At 36.2% G+C, this 16,917-nt stretch overlaps 2 protein-coding genes across 6 annotated transcripts in view; one reads left to right on the top strand and one right to left on the bottom strand.

Moving 5' to 3' along the window:
• Positions 1-16,917, bottom strand: part of LOC124364693 (SUN domain-containing ossification factor) — an 86,882-nt gene that overhangs the window by 34,453 nt on the left and 35,512 nt on the right. The window contains exon 1 of one of the 3 annotated variants that reach the window (XM_046820362.1): positions 469-800. The exons of the other annotated variants lie outside the window; for them this stretch is intronic. Coding sequence (XP_046676318.1) covers positions 469-549 — 81 coding nt within the window. The 5' untranslated portion in view covers positions 550-800. Of the gene's footprint in view, positions 1-468; positions 801-16,917 lie in introns of those variants that run through there. 3 annotated transcript variants of the gene reach the window in all.
• Positions 9,362-16,917, top strand: part of LOC124364694 (protein FAM92A-A) — an 80,782-nt gene continuing 73,226 nt past the window's right edge. Inside the window, exon 1 of one of the 3 annotated variants that reach the window (XM_046820368.1) lies at positions 9,362-9,823. In XM_046820368.1, coding sequence (XP_046676324.1) covers positions 9,588-9,823 — 236 coding nt within the window. In that variant the 5' untranslated portion in view covers positions 9,362-9,587. The remainder of the gene's footprint in view (positions 9,824-16,917) is intronic. The other 2 variants (XM_046820369.1, XM_046820370.1) reach the window with 2 other exon arrangements.

The raw sequence follows: 16,917 nt of genomic DNA, 5'->3' as shown, positions 1-16,917 counted from the left end.
TTCGACCGAGAAATATCTTGTTGTAGATGGTACAGTAATTAAAACATGTCTTAAATATATATGAATGCCTACTTTGATTTTATTAATTCAGGCGGCATTTGCCTTGAAGTGGAAACAGCTATTACAAATTGGTGCCAATACATTCCAGCTACACACTTCATTGAGAGGCAACTCTCCTCACCCATAAAACTCAATACAGGTTACAAATCACAGCTCATGAAATCAAAACAAGGATGTAAAATGAAGGCATCAAAACATAAAACCAAACCTCCTCTAACTCGACTACCAAAGGGGTTGAAAAACTTGATTCAGAATAAAGGTATTTACGTCACAGATATTAAAACGTGTTATGTTATGAAAGTGTGATTGCAACAGAATCGTGATATATTTCTTACGCCATATGCGTAAGATTTTACTTTGGAATAAAACTTTCTATTGAATCAGTCTCTTTCCTCATTTGGCTGTTACCTCTTTGGCCGCCTCCGCAAAGTACTGACCTCTTCGCTTCGGTTTGGACGGATCACGATGAAAAAATACCACTGAAGTCATCCTTCTTTATTTACACAAAATATACATGAAGGGATTTTAAAACTCATTTGTATATTTTCTATGTTGAGAACAACGACATATTACATACAGGAAGAGGAAATGAGAGTGAATTTACATTAAAAACGCAAAACCTTTGGGGATGAGTTGAACGAATAAACTTGTCTTTGCCAGTCAAGTATAATGAAACCGAGTGTTGAAATAACCCTGGGCAAAAAATTGACTCTAAGGTTGAATCAGTTCTGATTGTGCAACAACAACACTACGCGCGTCCAGCCGCCAAAACAAACTCAAGTTCGTTGCTAACACCGACTGTCTGGTGGCGATGTTTTAGGGCTTCGAACACGACATCCACACTGACAATCCAGTTTGTGTATTATACCACTCCACGGTTACACAGATAACCGCCCCAAGTCCAAGGTTAAGGCCAGCATTCCATTGCGTATTGTCACTCGGCTGGTCCCTAACCTAGGTCAGGGTTAGATTACGTGCGACTGGACTTTGCACGGCTTCATTACTGATCACGCCAACGCGAACGGTGCTTTTATTTCGGGAGGACTTACGTCTCCGCCCTCGCACAACTTAACAGGATTTGCTCTACAACATTTATAAAATATTGCGTTGGCTAATTGTCAAATTAAACTGAACAATAACAGTTTTATCTGCAGTATAACATTTCTATTACGAAGTATAACGAATTTTAAATCCTATTTAATCATTAAGTGATAATTTAGTAATTTCACGTCAGAGAGTGTAGGTTCCGTTCAGAAAACTGCCCCTGCATAATTAGACTTTGGATTTCAAATTATCAAATTAAATTAACAAATGTACATCATGAAAAATATAATCACTTAGTAAATTGTGCTGTTTTCCCTATATTCGTCAACGTTGTTTCCGAAATTGTTTGTTTTACATGTCCATCTATAGAAAATCTGCGAAAAGAAAACTCATAAAAATTAATTTCTTGTATGTTCTTACTTAATACTTAAAGAGATTCATAGAGGATCGGTTTTTACCACATTCACATATAGTTTATATTTTACACAAAAGAGATATCTATATTAATAGAAGGAATGCACGAATTTATCTGTAATGCGATAACAAATTCAGAGAGGTTATATGGATACAAAAAAACGGAACCTATATCTCTTCGTGTAAATGCGTAATTGTAAAATAATTAACTCCTACGTACTGTTCTGAGTTGCTACGTTGTAATTTTTAATATATTTTATATTAACGTTATCAAATTTTACTAAACTAACAAATTTGCTTTATCATTATAATGAACACACAAAATAGCAAAGATTTAAGGTTTCGTAGGTATCTCATTGCTTTAAAATCGGATGGGGAATAAGTGGTATATTTCAAGATTCACGTTTTAATAAAAATTAAGTAGGAGGAACTCCAGCCCCCTTCACCAAACCCACTCGCGTGGTCCTTACCTGCACTGTAAAGTCGTTACCTAGTTTTAACTGTTATTGAAAAATTTTTATTATGACATTTCATACACAAGACGAGAAAATTGACATTCGTGCGTATAAACTAGTTGAAAGTAAATTAATTTTGTTTCTACAAACACAATTACACCATAAAATGTTTCTTTCTTTCTTTCTTTCTTCGTTACAACAATCAATACCTGACAACGATTAATACGTTAGAACGATTAATACGTTACAGCGATTAATACGTTACAACGATCAAAACATTAGAACGATCAATACGTTAGAACGATCAATACGTTAAAACGATCAATACTTGACATTGATGAATACGTTACAACGATCAATACGTTACAAACGATGAATACTTGACAACGATCAATACGTTATTAATACGTGACAACGATTAATACGTTACGACGATTAATACGTGACAACGATCAATACGTGACAACGATCAATACTTGACAACGATTAATACGTTACAGCGATGAATACGTTACAACGATTAATACTTGACAACGATTAATACGTTACAGCGATGAATACGTTACAACGATCAATACGTTACAACAAACAATACTTGACAACGATTAATACGTTACAGCGATGAATACGTTACAACGATCAATACGTTACAACAAACAATACTTGACAACGATTAATACGTTACAGCGATGAATACTTGACAATGATCAATACGTTACAACGATTAATACGTTGACAACGATTAATCAATACTTGACAACGATTAATACGTTACAGCGATGAATACGTTACAACGATCAATACTTGACAACGATTAATATGTTACAGCGATGAATACGTTGACAGCGATGAATACGTTACAACGATCAATACGTTAGAACGATCAATACGTTAGAACGATCAATACGTTGACAACGATTAATACGTTACAGCGATGAATACGTTACAACGATTAATACGTTATAACGATCAATACGTTACAACAATGAATACTTGACAGCGATTAATACGTTAGAACGATTAATACGTTACTGCGATTAGTACGTTACAACGATCAATACTTGACAACGATTAATACGTTACAGCGATTAATACGTTAGAACGATCAATACGTTACAACGATCAATACGTTACAACAATCAATACTTGACAACGATTAATACGTTACAGCGATTAATACGTTAGAACGATTAATACGTTACAACGATCAATACGTTACAACGATTGATAATTATAACGATTAATACATACAACGATTCGTTAGAATTATCAATACGTTTTAACGATTAATACGTACAACTATTTTCAAGCTTTCTGCCACAGTTTACGATTACCTCAAGACCGTATTTCACTACTTAGTCCTGATGTAAATAAATCCTCTTGTAAAGAAAGTATCCATCCACCTACTGGAGAGCCGAATAATAACATTGTTTCGACTGCAAGGCGAGACAGTAGGCGTACGGCACGTATAAATAGTCGACCATTTTAGCCTTCAACGCCGCTTATTTATAGGACACAGAGTTATCCTGGAGTATGTCACGACTCATGTATGATAACACCGCAGGGCAGTATCTCCTGTCCTGCTAAATACAAGGATGTTGATGTAACCCACAGGTCACGGTCGTGATGTTAAGAGTCATGTAAGACTTGTGCTGTTTGATATGCTGGAGAAATTCGAAATGACAACTTCTACATTTCAATAATAAAACATAGACCAAAATAATACCATGGCCTGTAGTCTAAAAAGGCAAAAACTAGATTGCATTTTTAACATCTGAAAAGGAGGTTTAATTAATTCTACCATATGTCTCATCTATGGAAATTGTCTGTATTTTATTTTATATTTTTTTCTTTTATCATAGTGTTAGTGTTTGTTTGTCTGGTGAAGATCTAGAATATATCGAAAATCAGGTTCTATATAAGATATTTGTGTACCTTTTATAATATATGATGTTATTTAGGTACGAATTAAAGAAGTGACAGCCGTAAAAAAATTTATGTTTTTATATACACGGTGTTTACTAATCCTCCGGTAATATTTTGGTATTTTGTTTTTCCTCCCGAGACAATAAACAAAAACTGTAACATAAACATGGGCCAGGAACGCTACGGTCTGTCTGTATGTATGTGTTTTTTTCAGAATAAAGTATATATATACACACACACATAAACACACTGTTGGCACAGTTTCTTCAGATTCAAATCACATAAAAATCATATTATCGCATCACGTTTCAGGATGACAGGTGGTTTTTAGTTTTTATACCTTAATAATAAGATTATGAAAGATATGTTAAAGAATTCCTACATTTAAATACATGTACAAGCATTTTGATACCTAGATCATAAAAATCGCGCGCGCACACACACACACACGCACGCACGCACGCACGCACGCTCACACATGTATGTGTATATATATATATATATATAACCTTAATTGTTAAGGCGTGTTTTGTAACACAATGGAATCAAATAAATGCGGTGTTGGGTTCTGCAAATATATTAAAGGCGAGGACCATATCCTCGTATTGTTGGAAAAACTTGCTGGAGGATGTCCAACGTGATGATATGGAGTATTTATGGGGGGGATGAGATATAAAATGCAAATTAAAAGTTTTTTCAGAGTGATAATGTAAATACTATACACGCGTGACCCGTGAATGTAAAAGATAATTAATTACTCCATTCACAGATTATATACTCGGCAAAAAAAAATTAAATATAAAGTGTAAAATTTGGAATTGTATGTTATTTTTAAATTGAGAATCACTTAAAAACATACTATCTTGATAGATTGGTGATATATATTTATCCAGGTCTAAGTTGTAGGCGATTCCAGTTTCTAGTGTAGATCAAAGTTGTGTCTACCTTTGAAGTGGGGTCTTTTAGTCTGTCTCTTTATCTAGATTTCTGACGATGATTATATTAATTGTGTGTCTGATGGCCAATTTTAAGTGTATATCTAGCTAGAAAAAGTTCCGACAAAATTGTTGTTCCGCATTAAAAAAAATCTTTGATACCCTTCTATGTCTATCTCTAAAAAATTAGCGCGGTTCACAATCGATTTCTTTTTAAGGATACATTTCTCCAGCGGTATAAAGAAAAACTCGATCAGTGGTTATAAAATAATAATTGGCTCTTGGCTCTTAAGACCATTATAGCACACGTTACATAGAGGCTCTAGGATCTTAATGAACCCTAACTTTAGAACTTTTAGAAATTTTTGATAGTAGCCAAACAATTTAAACGGTTTCCAGTGAGAATTCTGTGAATAATTAATAAAACTGAGTGGACACTACCTTGTGTACGGCGACAAGAGGATACGGAAGGTCAGACGACCAGACCAGACCACACCACACACTAGACGTTGCGGCGGGAGAGAGCTGCGAGGGGCAGGGGCAGCCTCACTATCACTTTCTGCCGGCTAAGGCAATACTTTCTGTGTCTATAATGTGCATTTATCCCGCCACGTCCGCGTCCGCCTAGTTGGATGTTACATTGACCAAAAACCTCCTAATTGACCATTAGTTCCCGCCTATAAGGAGAGGAAAGCACTGGATCAACTGTTCCCGTAGGAAGTGCTCGCCTCTGTAATCGGAATTTAATACTAAAAACGAGTTTATAGGTGTGAATTGTTACAGTTTCCCGTAAAAACTACAACACTTCGAACTATATTCGAATTTGTGTTATTCAACTCAGTAGAAATTCAATTCCAACAATTGAAGAATAAATCATGTTTAGGTAAAACACCAAAATAAAAATCATGCTAAATTTTAGCGTACCTACCATTCAACTAAAGAATCGACATAAAAGTGACATAATTGCTAATTAGTTTTAGCTCTAAGTTACATTATAAATTCACTTAATTGTTCTAAATGAAATTTTGTCGCAATTATGAACTAAGATGACACGGGCTTAACAGAACTAAATGTTGGGGAGCAAGATGAAGGGTAATTACGATATAAAGTGTGTCTTTTACAGTTAGGAAATTAGATGATCATAAATATTAAAATTAACTTAGCACGACTATTTATTTGTTTTATGTTACAATAATTTTGTTTCAGGCTACTACTACATAACCTTTCACTGCGGCAACATCGTGGGCACCGTTCATGGACCGCTCACCCTATCACGACGTTACTCCAGGCTCGGAAGAAAGTGGAGACTATAATAGTCTCCAGGCACCTCCACATAAATCGCGCGCAAGGCGGCACTCCACATGCTCGTAGTTAACACCGAGGCTGGTAGACTAACTTCATGTTAATTACTAAACTTATAAAAATAAGAAATAAACTGTAATCTGCCATAACATTGAATTGTATTTTCAGAACCACATTTTTAAAACATAAACAAAAAACATCTGATGGATTAATTATAAAAGGCAAAATTAAATCAATCATATGTATCAATTCTCCCCCCACTAAACTTCACATTTCAATAGCTGGTCAACATGCCTCCTCCAAACACTTCCATCGTCCATTTTTAACTTTGTACAGTAGCGAACTTTCTTTTTCCATAATTGTTCCAAAACTCCACTTGTATCTTGAGTTGGTGTAATCTCGAGCCTGTACTCTGTCTCCCACCTGAAATTGTCTGCGTACGATTCGTGTAACTTCTTGTGCATTTTTGCTATCTGGTAGTAATAGGCTCAAGTGAGTTCGAACACTTTCTTCCAAACATTAAGTTGTATGAGTTTGAGCCAGTTGTGTTTGGAGATTGTCGAAGTTGCATCAAAAGCCTGTATAAATTTTAGCTCAATCTTTCCCCCCTCATCTTCCATTGCCCTCAGTGATTTTTTTTACTGTTTGGACATAACGCTCAGCTTGTCCATTAGACGAAGGATGGTAGGGAGCTGTAGTTTTGTGTACAACACCATTAGCAGACAAGAACTGGCGAAATATTGTAGATGTAAATTTGGCTTCCATTGTCTGAAACTAAGACCAAAGGAAGGCCGAATGTAGAAAACATTTTTCTTAGCTCCTTCATACACCATTCTGCTGACGTGTTTTTAGTAGGGATTACTTCAACCCACTTGGTAAAGGCGTCCACAACAATGAAATACCACTGACCTTGTATCGGGCCAGCAAAATCTATGTGTAATCTCTCCCATGGTCCTTGGGGGGTCAGCCATGGATGATTCGGTTCTTTTGCAGGTTGATTTTGTTTTAGTCGACATTGTTTACATGTACGTACCATTTGCTCAATATCTCTGTCAATACTTTTCCACGTGCAAAAACTTCTAGCAAGGATTTTCATCTTCTCCATGCCTAGATGTCCAACATGTAGTTCATTTAACACTGAGTATTGTAAAGCTTCTGGAATCATTATCCTGTAGCCCTTGAATATGCAACCATTTTGTAGTGTTAGTTCGTTGTCGTGGAAACCAAAAGGTTCGACCGTCTCTCCTGTTTTCAAGGGCATGTAGTACTGGTTGTAAATATTTATCTTGAAGCAAGTTGTTCTGGATATAAGCATACTGTCAATCTGCAATGAATCAAGTTGATTAAGTTGAAAAAGGCTGCAATCGTCCACAAAAGTTTGTAGTGCTATGTTCAGTAGGAAAACGAGACAAAAAGTCAACGTTGGCATGGTCAGAGGTTCTTCTATATTCAATTGAGTAGTCAAAACCTGACAAAAAAGTGTGCATAATTGAACAGTCTTGTAGCAGATATTGTTGGAAGGGTTTTGGTGGGACTGAATATTGACACTAACGGTTTATGGTCAGTCACTAAAATGAACTTTCGCCCGTAGCAGTAAGGGAAAAATTTTCTTGAGTCCCCAGTAAATACCTGTTGCTTCCTTATCAATTTGACTGTATTTTTGTTCACATTTGGTTCACATTTAAACTCGTTGTAAGACATTGTACTAAGAGCTGCACCAGTGTCTAATTCCATGGGTAATGTCCTGCCTTCGATGTTGATGTTAACCATAAATTTGTCATTATTTCTGTCACTAATTACATTAATCTCATATTCATTCTCACTATTCAAGTCACTTTTGTTTTTCAGTTTGATGTTGTCCAGGTTTCATTTGTAATTGAGATTTACTTTGCAAACAAACACTAGCTATGTGTCCAACTTTTCCACATTTTCGACAAGTTGCATCTATGAATCTGCAGCTATTAGCACGATGGGAGGGTGAACCACAACGATAGCATTTCCTTTGAGCTTTTCAATGGCTGAATTTGTTGGACGTGGACTAAATAGAGGTTTTGGCCGAGGTGAGACTCTCTCTTAGATGTGTTTTCTTCATTTGAATGTCTTTGCTGAACCTGATTTAATTCAATGTGTTCAGTACGTGTTTCGGCTAACAGTCATACTTTCTGCTTTGGCAAGCTCTATAGCCGAAGCAATGTTCACAATGTCCTGATAGGTGTGTTTCTCTCGCGGTCTTGGAGTAATTTAGTCCGAATATCTATGTCTTTCAATCCACGAATAAACTGTAACTTGAGAAATAAGTCTGCAACTGATTTACCGCAACCACAATTGAAGTTACAGTTAATTGTCATCTTCTTGAGAGCCACCGAGAATTCACTAACTGATTCATGTTCTTGTTGAGTCCGTGAAATAAATTTATGCTGCAAGGCCCACTGGCTTGGTTGGGGTCGATAAAATCCTTAAGAAGCTGTACTAACTCGTCGTAATCTTTATCTAACGGGTCGTTGGGAGCACAAATATCGTACAGTTGTTGGTGCAGTTGGGGAGTGAGGGCATGTGAGCAATGTGTAAACTTTAGTTTTATCATCAGCTCTTTGATTCTTTAGTTGTAAAAACACTTCTAATCTTCTCACAAAATTTGAAATGGTTTTCATCAGGGTGGTAGGGATTGAAATTTATATTCCCTGAAGTGTAGTTTGAAACCGTACAAACAGCTTCACTTGGAGATGAAGTAGATGTAATGTTTGTGTCTTTGAGATTGTGTACCATTTCTTGTAATTTTGTTGTAAGGTTTAAATACTCATCCTCCACATTACATCTGTATTCTATTTTCATGTTCTAAATAGTTTTTCATCTGTCAAACAATCAATGCCATTCTGAACCTGCTTGTAACGTTCCCAGTATTCAGTCACAGCCTTGATTTTTATATTTAGTTCGGTTAATGTAGGGTTACCTTCAGCAAGTCTTTTGCCCTTTGAAAATTGGCCCTTAATAATAGATCGAGCTTTTTTTAGTTTTTGTAACTCTTCTTCTTCTTTAGTCATTTCTCCTTCTTTTTACCTCGTCGCCACTGTTAATTACTAAACTTATAAAAATAAGAAATAAACTGTAATCTGCCATAACATTGAATTGTATTTTCAGAACCACATTTTTAAAACATAAACAAAAAACATCTGATGGATTAAATTATAAAAGGCAAAATTAAATCAATCATATGTATCACTTCAGACCCATAAATATCTTACCAGGTCTCGGCAAAGGTTTGGTTTTGGATCAGGTCCTAACCTCAGTATTTAATTGTCGTTATTCATGCTATAATTTATTTTTTAGTGTTGTCCTTGTTATTACTTATTGGTAATATCGTCCTACTGCCCAAGATCATATACAGAGAAAATGCCCTGGTACAAAATGCTAACGAGATAAAAGATCGTTAGTCAATTGATTGAACTTGACAATGCACTCTGAATCAGACGCGCTCTGGATACTCGCCAGCGCTGCCTCTGTGACAGAGTGCGTTGTTGGCGAGTCACTCCTTGGCTCAGCACACCGACTACAGCAGCCTATGTTTACTGTTGACACTACGACAATTATCTGCTGCGTTGATCATAGACCGATGTTTAGTCAACTACAACCTTACGTTGTGTTACCACTGTCTAAAATAACCAAAGGTTTTCTAAGTGAGTGCGATAGGTAGGTAATTTATTATACAGGATTTTTCTCTACCCGTAATCCTCTGGACAAAGGTATACCACGTTATTGCTCAGGTCAAGACAAACACATTTTACCACATGAAGATGGGTCTCCCGTGATTAATTTCCGATCTGCCTGTCTTTATGTATTTTTGTATAAAAAACTTTATATCTTAAAAATTTATTAATTACATTATACACAATTTGGCTCAAATATTAACGTTAACAAGGCCACTTACTGAAAAGAATGTGATAAAATTATCCTTAGTATTTTCAAAATGGCGGTCATTAAAACTTTTATACTTTTAATATCTAAAAACTAGCTTTTTCCCCAAGGATTACAAGAATAACTGTTTTTGAAGGGTTTTATCACAAATCTAATGACACCAACATTATTTAAATCGAACAATAAATAACTATTTTAGAGCGAATTTACTGTGACAAGACATGATGTGACATTGAGAGCTGCCGTTTATTCAGTTTTTGTATTATTGGCTATTCACTGAGAGCCTCAATGTGAGCCATGTCTTGTCACAGTAAATTGGCTCTAAATCAGTTATTTATTATTAGATTTCAATAATGTTGGTGTCATTAGATTTGTAATAAAACCCTCCAAAAACAGTTGTTTTTTGCTGAACAAAGACGCTTCTGTCTCGATGAGTATTTGAAACGATAAAAAGAATCAATTAAATAATTGAAATCATTATGAATATAATTAAAAATTATAGCCCAGGAGCCAGAGCCAATTTGCACAAGCAGGCGAATCTGGTTTTTTCTAGGAATCAACAGAGAAATTCTCTATGGACTAAGAAATTGATCGTTAGGCGATAAAAATATTTTGAGGGTATTAAAATAGTTACAAATATGAAATGATAATTTTTCTAGGATAAGGTTTTCCTTAATTTAACGTACTAAAACCAATCAGGATATTGAATTTCGTTCCAGTTCACCGTTCTCTTACGTGCATCATCAGACATCTGATGCTGTCGCAGAATTGAGTCCTGAAATCTGGAGTCATTTCCGTCTGGAGGGATCAAAAAATAGTAGGCAAAGAAAAAAACGAAATGTTTGCATCGTTTCGCCATCATTACCTGGGCTGTATCCGAATACTGTTCAATTCTGTATTCGATTCTCCCATCACTAGACAATTCTCGAGTAGTGAGTGATGCGATAGTATTGGACGTTATTTACGCAATGCCCTAACTGTAATAGATAACTAGATAGATGTAACGTTAGAATTTTCATCACAAATTTCATCATTAAACCTTATAGGCGGTGCAGTGTCTGCAATCAGGTCAGTAGAGAACCACAGCATAGATTAACAAGATGTATATGTTTATTCTATGAAAACAGTACGCTGTTAGCAATTCTTAGGGTTTTCGCCGACTACAGAATTGAACACTTCTTTTCAATATTTTTAAACACCGAACACTCACTTTACAAACGAGTACCAATGTTATAATTTTTGTTTTATTTTTTAACTTGTACTTGATTTATTTTTCTTTAAACTAAAAGAACGCGTGTAAAACGCATTCTTGGGTTGTTATAAAATTGGTAGTATCTCTCTTTAACTAATTTATGTTTATTCCTTTTTTTCTTAGTGTGTTTCTATAATTTAAGATCACTTGATTGTAAAACGGAAGCGCAATCTCTAGAAAAATAAAGAAACCTAAAAAATACTTCGGATAGGGTTAAATGGTCAAAAGAGACGAAACACCTTTTGTGGTCTAATATTTTGCGTCCTATTTTGCTGTTTTAAATACACGTTTTATAATATGCATTATTGTATACATTTTACTTAAAATTCATGTTACTATTTATTTTACAGTATTTTAATTGTTTATCTTTAGATGACATGTGTTTTTACATGCCAAACATAGTTACACTGTAATATACATAAAATATAAATGTTACAAACGGGCACACGTTACGGGATACAACACGTGTATATTAGCCCCAAAACCCATTTATCGAAGTTTACTCAATTCCAAACATCCTGTATCTGGACAGCGTCTACGTAGTTAATAATAGATCAATTACTACTGGTTGCACCCAGAACACTTCCATTTCACTCACAAACATTAGGGAAACAGAAACATCAAGTATACAGTTATATCGGGGTTGATGGAAATTACTGCCTTACTGGAGTTGGATACATGTCTCCGGAGCCTTATAATGTTGTTCAACTCAACTCATCCTCGAGCTGTGAAGAAATTAAGCCTGGAATTGGAAATTCGGTTTAATCGGCATGTGAAGTGAGTACAGCGAAGAACGAATCCTTCATGGTTCGGTTTCCTCATGAAACTGTAAATCAACTGTGTATTGGTTTATTGAGCAAAACCATTACAGCATTTAATTTCTTATTATTACACTCAACTATTGTTCATACCCGCTTTAAAATGCGTCCTCGGGTATCTGAAGTCCGTGGGTTAAAGAACTTTTTAGAAAATTGATGAAATTTAAAAAAATGCTACGTGTGATGGAAGGCTTCGTAAAATATAATTTATGAATGAAGTGAGTTATCGATATTTGTTGTCTTGTTGACGTTCAAGTGTTTATTCTAATGCGCTAGTTAAAGCTCGCGTAATCTGTTGTGGAACATTCTGTCCAAAGGTTACCAAACGTTAATCACTCACTATACTAGTAGATTGTAGGCTGTACGTCACGGAAGTGATAATTACTCGGTATCATCTTTGGGTGAGTAACTAAGTCATGGTCTTGGAACCAGGCCATTCCCTCCAGTTTCGCAACTAAGTTGGTAACTCTCAACTTAAATACATTTTCTCATCCCGAAGTCATGATGAACTATGGATTTAGTGATACGTCCAAGTTTTTGTTAATTAGTTTTTGAGAATTCTTTGCATCGTTTCGACATCGGAGAGACCTAGAGAATGCCTCTCCTCTTGAATTGCATTGCATTTTTTAGTCTAGAATAGTCTAGAACACACACACACGCACGCACGCACGCACGCACGCACGCACGCACGCACGCATAAATGTTTCTTTCATTTTGTTGTGTAAAAACAAAATATCATTGAGGTTTTTGCTTCAATCTATTTCCACGTTAATTGGTGACAACACCTGCATTAGAAAAGAATATTTTAGACGGAATTGAAGTAGCAGGTAAACAAGTATATTTTTTCTGTAGTTCATAAATCATGGGTATGAGATGTTTGTAGGAGGATTTTCAAACCAAAGGATTCCCTTCCTTTTTGGCAGGGCAATTCCAAATACCAAGAAACAATGGATTACGGGAAGGAAGCAAGACAAGGCAAGTCTAGACTTGTCTGTTAGAAAAAGTATTCGAATACAAGGGTGCTTTTGAATACACTGTATTCGATTCTCCCATCACTAGAATTGTCTGAACAGCCAGACTGGGGTAACGTTCAAGGTCAGGGTCGCCAGCTGAAGGTCAACTACTCCACAACACAGCTGATGTTTCGCGCCTCTCGCGACAACTTCTGTACGGCCACACAACTGGCGGTGTATCGTAGCAAACACCATACAGACGCACGCATGGCAATCTTCATGGTAAATCAAACAGCTGACCGGCTCTTATTAAATTTCTCTAGTCTTACGTCCAAAGCCTGTCTGCCAAAGTAATATTTACGATCCTATGAAAGTCCTACGCCCTCTCGTCCACCTTTCACCGCTGCGTTGGAAAGTCACATAATCGCCTTTTGATCTTTAAAGGCGACTGAAGAACTTTCATCGATAACCGAATTTAAATGACATTGGCGTTATTGGTTATTGGACCTGAGCTACTGATTCGTTTATATACATAGAAAAGAATATTATAGTTTTATCGTTACATGACCGGACGCATCCTAAAAAACCCTGAGCCACAAACATCCAACAACAAAAATAACAGAAGAGTAATGTCCATTTACCCTGCATCATACGAGTTGTTTGTTCAGCCAACAAGCTCTAATTTCCGCTCCAAACGGGAGGTATGTTCTGTGAACAATGTCCATTTACCCTGCATCATACGAGTTGTTTGTTCAGCCAACAAGCTCTAATTTCCGCTCCAAACGGGAGTTATGTTCTGTGAACAATGTCCATTTACCCTGCATCATACGAGTTGTTTGTTCAGCCAACAAGCTCTAATTTCCGCTCCAAACGGGAGTTATGTTCTGTGAACAATGTCCATTTACCCTGCATCATACGAGTTGTTTGTTCAGCCAACAAGCTCTAATTTCCGCTCCAAACGGGAGGTATGTTCTGTGAACAATGTCCATTTACCCTGCATCATACGAGTTGTTTGTTCAGCCAACAAGCTCTAATTTCCGCTCCAAACGGGAGTTATGTTCTGTGAACAATGTCCATTTACCCTGCATCATACGAGTTGTTTGTTCAGCCAACAAGCTCTAATTTCCGCTCCAAACGGGAGTTATGTTCTGTGAACAATGTCCATTTACCCTGCATCATACGAGTTGTTTGTTCAGCCAACAAGCTCTAATTTCCGCTCCAAACGGGAGTTATGTTCTGTGAACAATGTCCATTTACCCTGCATCATACGAGTTGTTTGTTCAGCCAACAAGCTCTAATTTCCGCTCCAAACGGGAGTTATGTTCTGTGAACAATGTCCATTTACCCTGCATCATACGAGTTGTTTGTTCAGCCAACAAGCTCTAATTTCCGCTCCAAACGGGAGTTATGTTCTGTGAACAATGTCCATTTACCCTGCATCATACGAGTTGTTTGTTCAGCCAACAAGCTCTAATTTCCGCTCCAAACGGGAGTTATGTTCTGTGAACAATGTTCAATTACACTGAGTTTTAATAGGATTAGGATGAAGTTCAAACTTTACGTAATGAGAGGAAATTATTCGTGGACGTTCACAGTGTAGTTACAAAGTACATTGCTTGGTATATTGAATTAAATATAAATAAATAAAGTTAAAGCTTTTTTACTTGAAATTATGATAAAGACATTAGTCGACTTGGAAAAAAAATTATTTAAAAATCGGCAGTGAGAACGTCTAGATACTCGACTATGAACTCGGCGCCCATAGTCTTGCGGCATTGGCAGTTTGTTCTTCGTTTTTCTGTTGCTCGATTACTGCATTTGATGAATGGTAGGGAAAATATTTAATGTTATTAATGTTAGTCAACTTATTAAAAACGATTTTATTATTCATTGGTTTTAAAAATATGATCTAGGAACTAATAATTTTTAGTTTATGGTAACCATAAAATTATACTGTATTCATTATATTTCAGCTTACAATAACACTCATGTTGTAGTGATGTATTTAAATCCGTATTCGTTCTGATATTAAAACGTCATGAAGACGGTTTCAGAGTTTTGTAAAAATGTAAAATAACAGAAACTCTTAAAAGTATGATCATGACAAAATCTTATACTGCGGTAATTTATTACAATCAAATTAATGACTAGTTACATGTAAACGATATTAAAGTTCTTAATGGGAAAAAACGATTTACGTGAAGGAACTGATTCCAATTATATGCTTTATGAAATCAAGGAGATTCTCTACAGTAGTGACATTTTCGATTTTCAATAACTTTACACTGACTCACGCAAAAAAACACTGATTAGTAACCCGTATTAGGTCGCGCTCATCACACGGCAACATACTTCGATGGACCAGAATGCTCCGGCCGGCCGCTCGCCACTACTAGTAAGATGATTCGTTCACGGTGACCGTCATATCTGTTTAGGTCGCGCTCATCACATGGGCAACAGATTTCGATGGACCAGAATGCTCCGGACGGCCGCTCGCCACTACTAGTAGGATGATTCGTTCACGGTGACCGTCATATCTGTTTAGGTCGCGCTCATCACATGGCAACAGATTTCGATGGACAAGAAAGATCCGGCCGGCCGCTCGTCACTACTAGTAGGATGATTCGTTCACGGTGACCGTCATATCTGTTTAGGTCGCGCTCATCACATGGCAACAGATTTCGATGGACAAGAAAGATCCGGCCGGCCGCTCGTCACTACTAGTAGGATGATTCGTTCACGGTGACCGTCATATCTGTTTAGGTCGCGCTCATCACATGGCAACAGATTTCGATGGACCAGAAAGCTCCGGCCGGCCGCTCGCCACTACTAGTACTGTCCGCATCTCACACGAGCTCCTCCCGTTTGTTTTCAATGGGGTGATCGTGACAGGCGGAGAGAAAGAGTGGGGGCAGAGCCGAGCAGTACCGATAAATCCCGAACATTCCTGACAAACCCTGTACATGCGGCTGATAGCGACCTCAGTTCGGAACGGTTCTGATTTCTATTATCTTACGAATTAATGAGTCGTTTTATATCCGAATTAATGAGTCGTTTTATATCCGAATTAATGAGTCGTTTTTATATCCGAACATATCTGCAAAACATAGAAATTATATCGAATTAATTATATTAATATTGAACTTTCTTTATAACTCCAAAGATACTTTACAAAATGTGAGATGGTGCACAACGAATAAAATGTCATAATCTAGAATAGAATAGAAAAATTATTTATTTTCTTGATGTTTTCGCTCCCTGAAATTTGCTGAAATTGGCTATAGCCATTTAAGCCTATATGTCCATCCAGCTATATGCCTAAACTACAAAATAAACCAGCTAAATGAAAATGTGGTTCCTGTTATTGTAACTCTAGTGGTTACTCTGTGGTTATTTAAAACTCTGATATTTATACGTTTTTTAATCTGAAAGCAATTTCATCTTTACAGTACCCATTACAAAATCAATTTCTCCAACTTACCTTTGGAAGTTATTGGCCGTTAGATTAACATTACAATTAATGAGAAACACTTCAAATTATTTAGTTTAAATATATATAATATATATATATATATATATATATATATATATATATATATATGATAAACTAGTGATAAGTCAAACCAGCGTTTCTACGCCAGGTGCAGGGTTTGCAGTATTGGTTGACTCATATCTCCTTTCTGTGGCATGTCCTTTTATATCTTATCGTATTTTCTTTTGAGAACTTTAGTATTTGAAACACTTTGTTAAGTATTCATATTTTAATAACCTCAAATTATTACGATCAAGTTTTAACTTATAGCAATAGCAATATATTTCTCTGTCTGTTTGTTGGATATATAGAGA

This window comes from Homalodisca vitripennis, chromosome 6 (genome assembly GCF_021130785.1).
Source record: "Homalodisca vitripennis isolate AUS2020 chromosome 6, UT_GWSS_2.1, whole genome shotgun sequence".
Classification (NCBI taxonomy): Eukaryota; Metazoa; Arthropoda; class Insecta; order Hemiptera; family Cicadellidae; genus Homalodisca; species Homalodisca vitripennis.
Note: the sequence above shows the minus strand (reverse complement) of the source record. Positions and strands in the feature narration are given on the sequence as shown.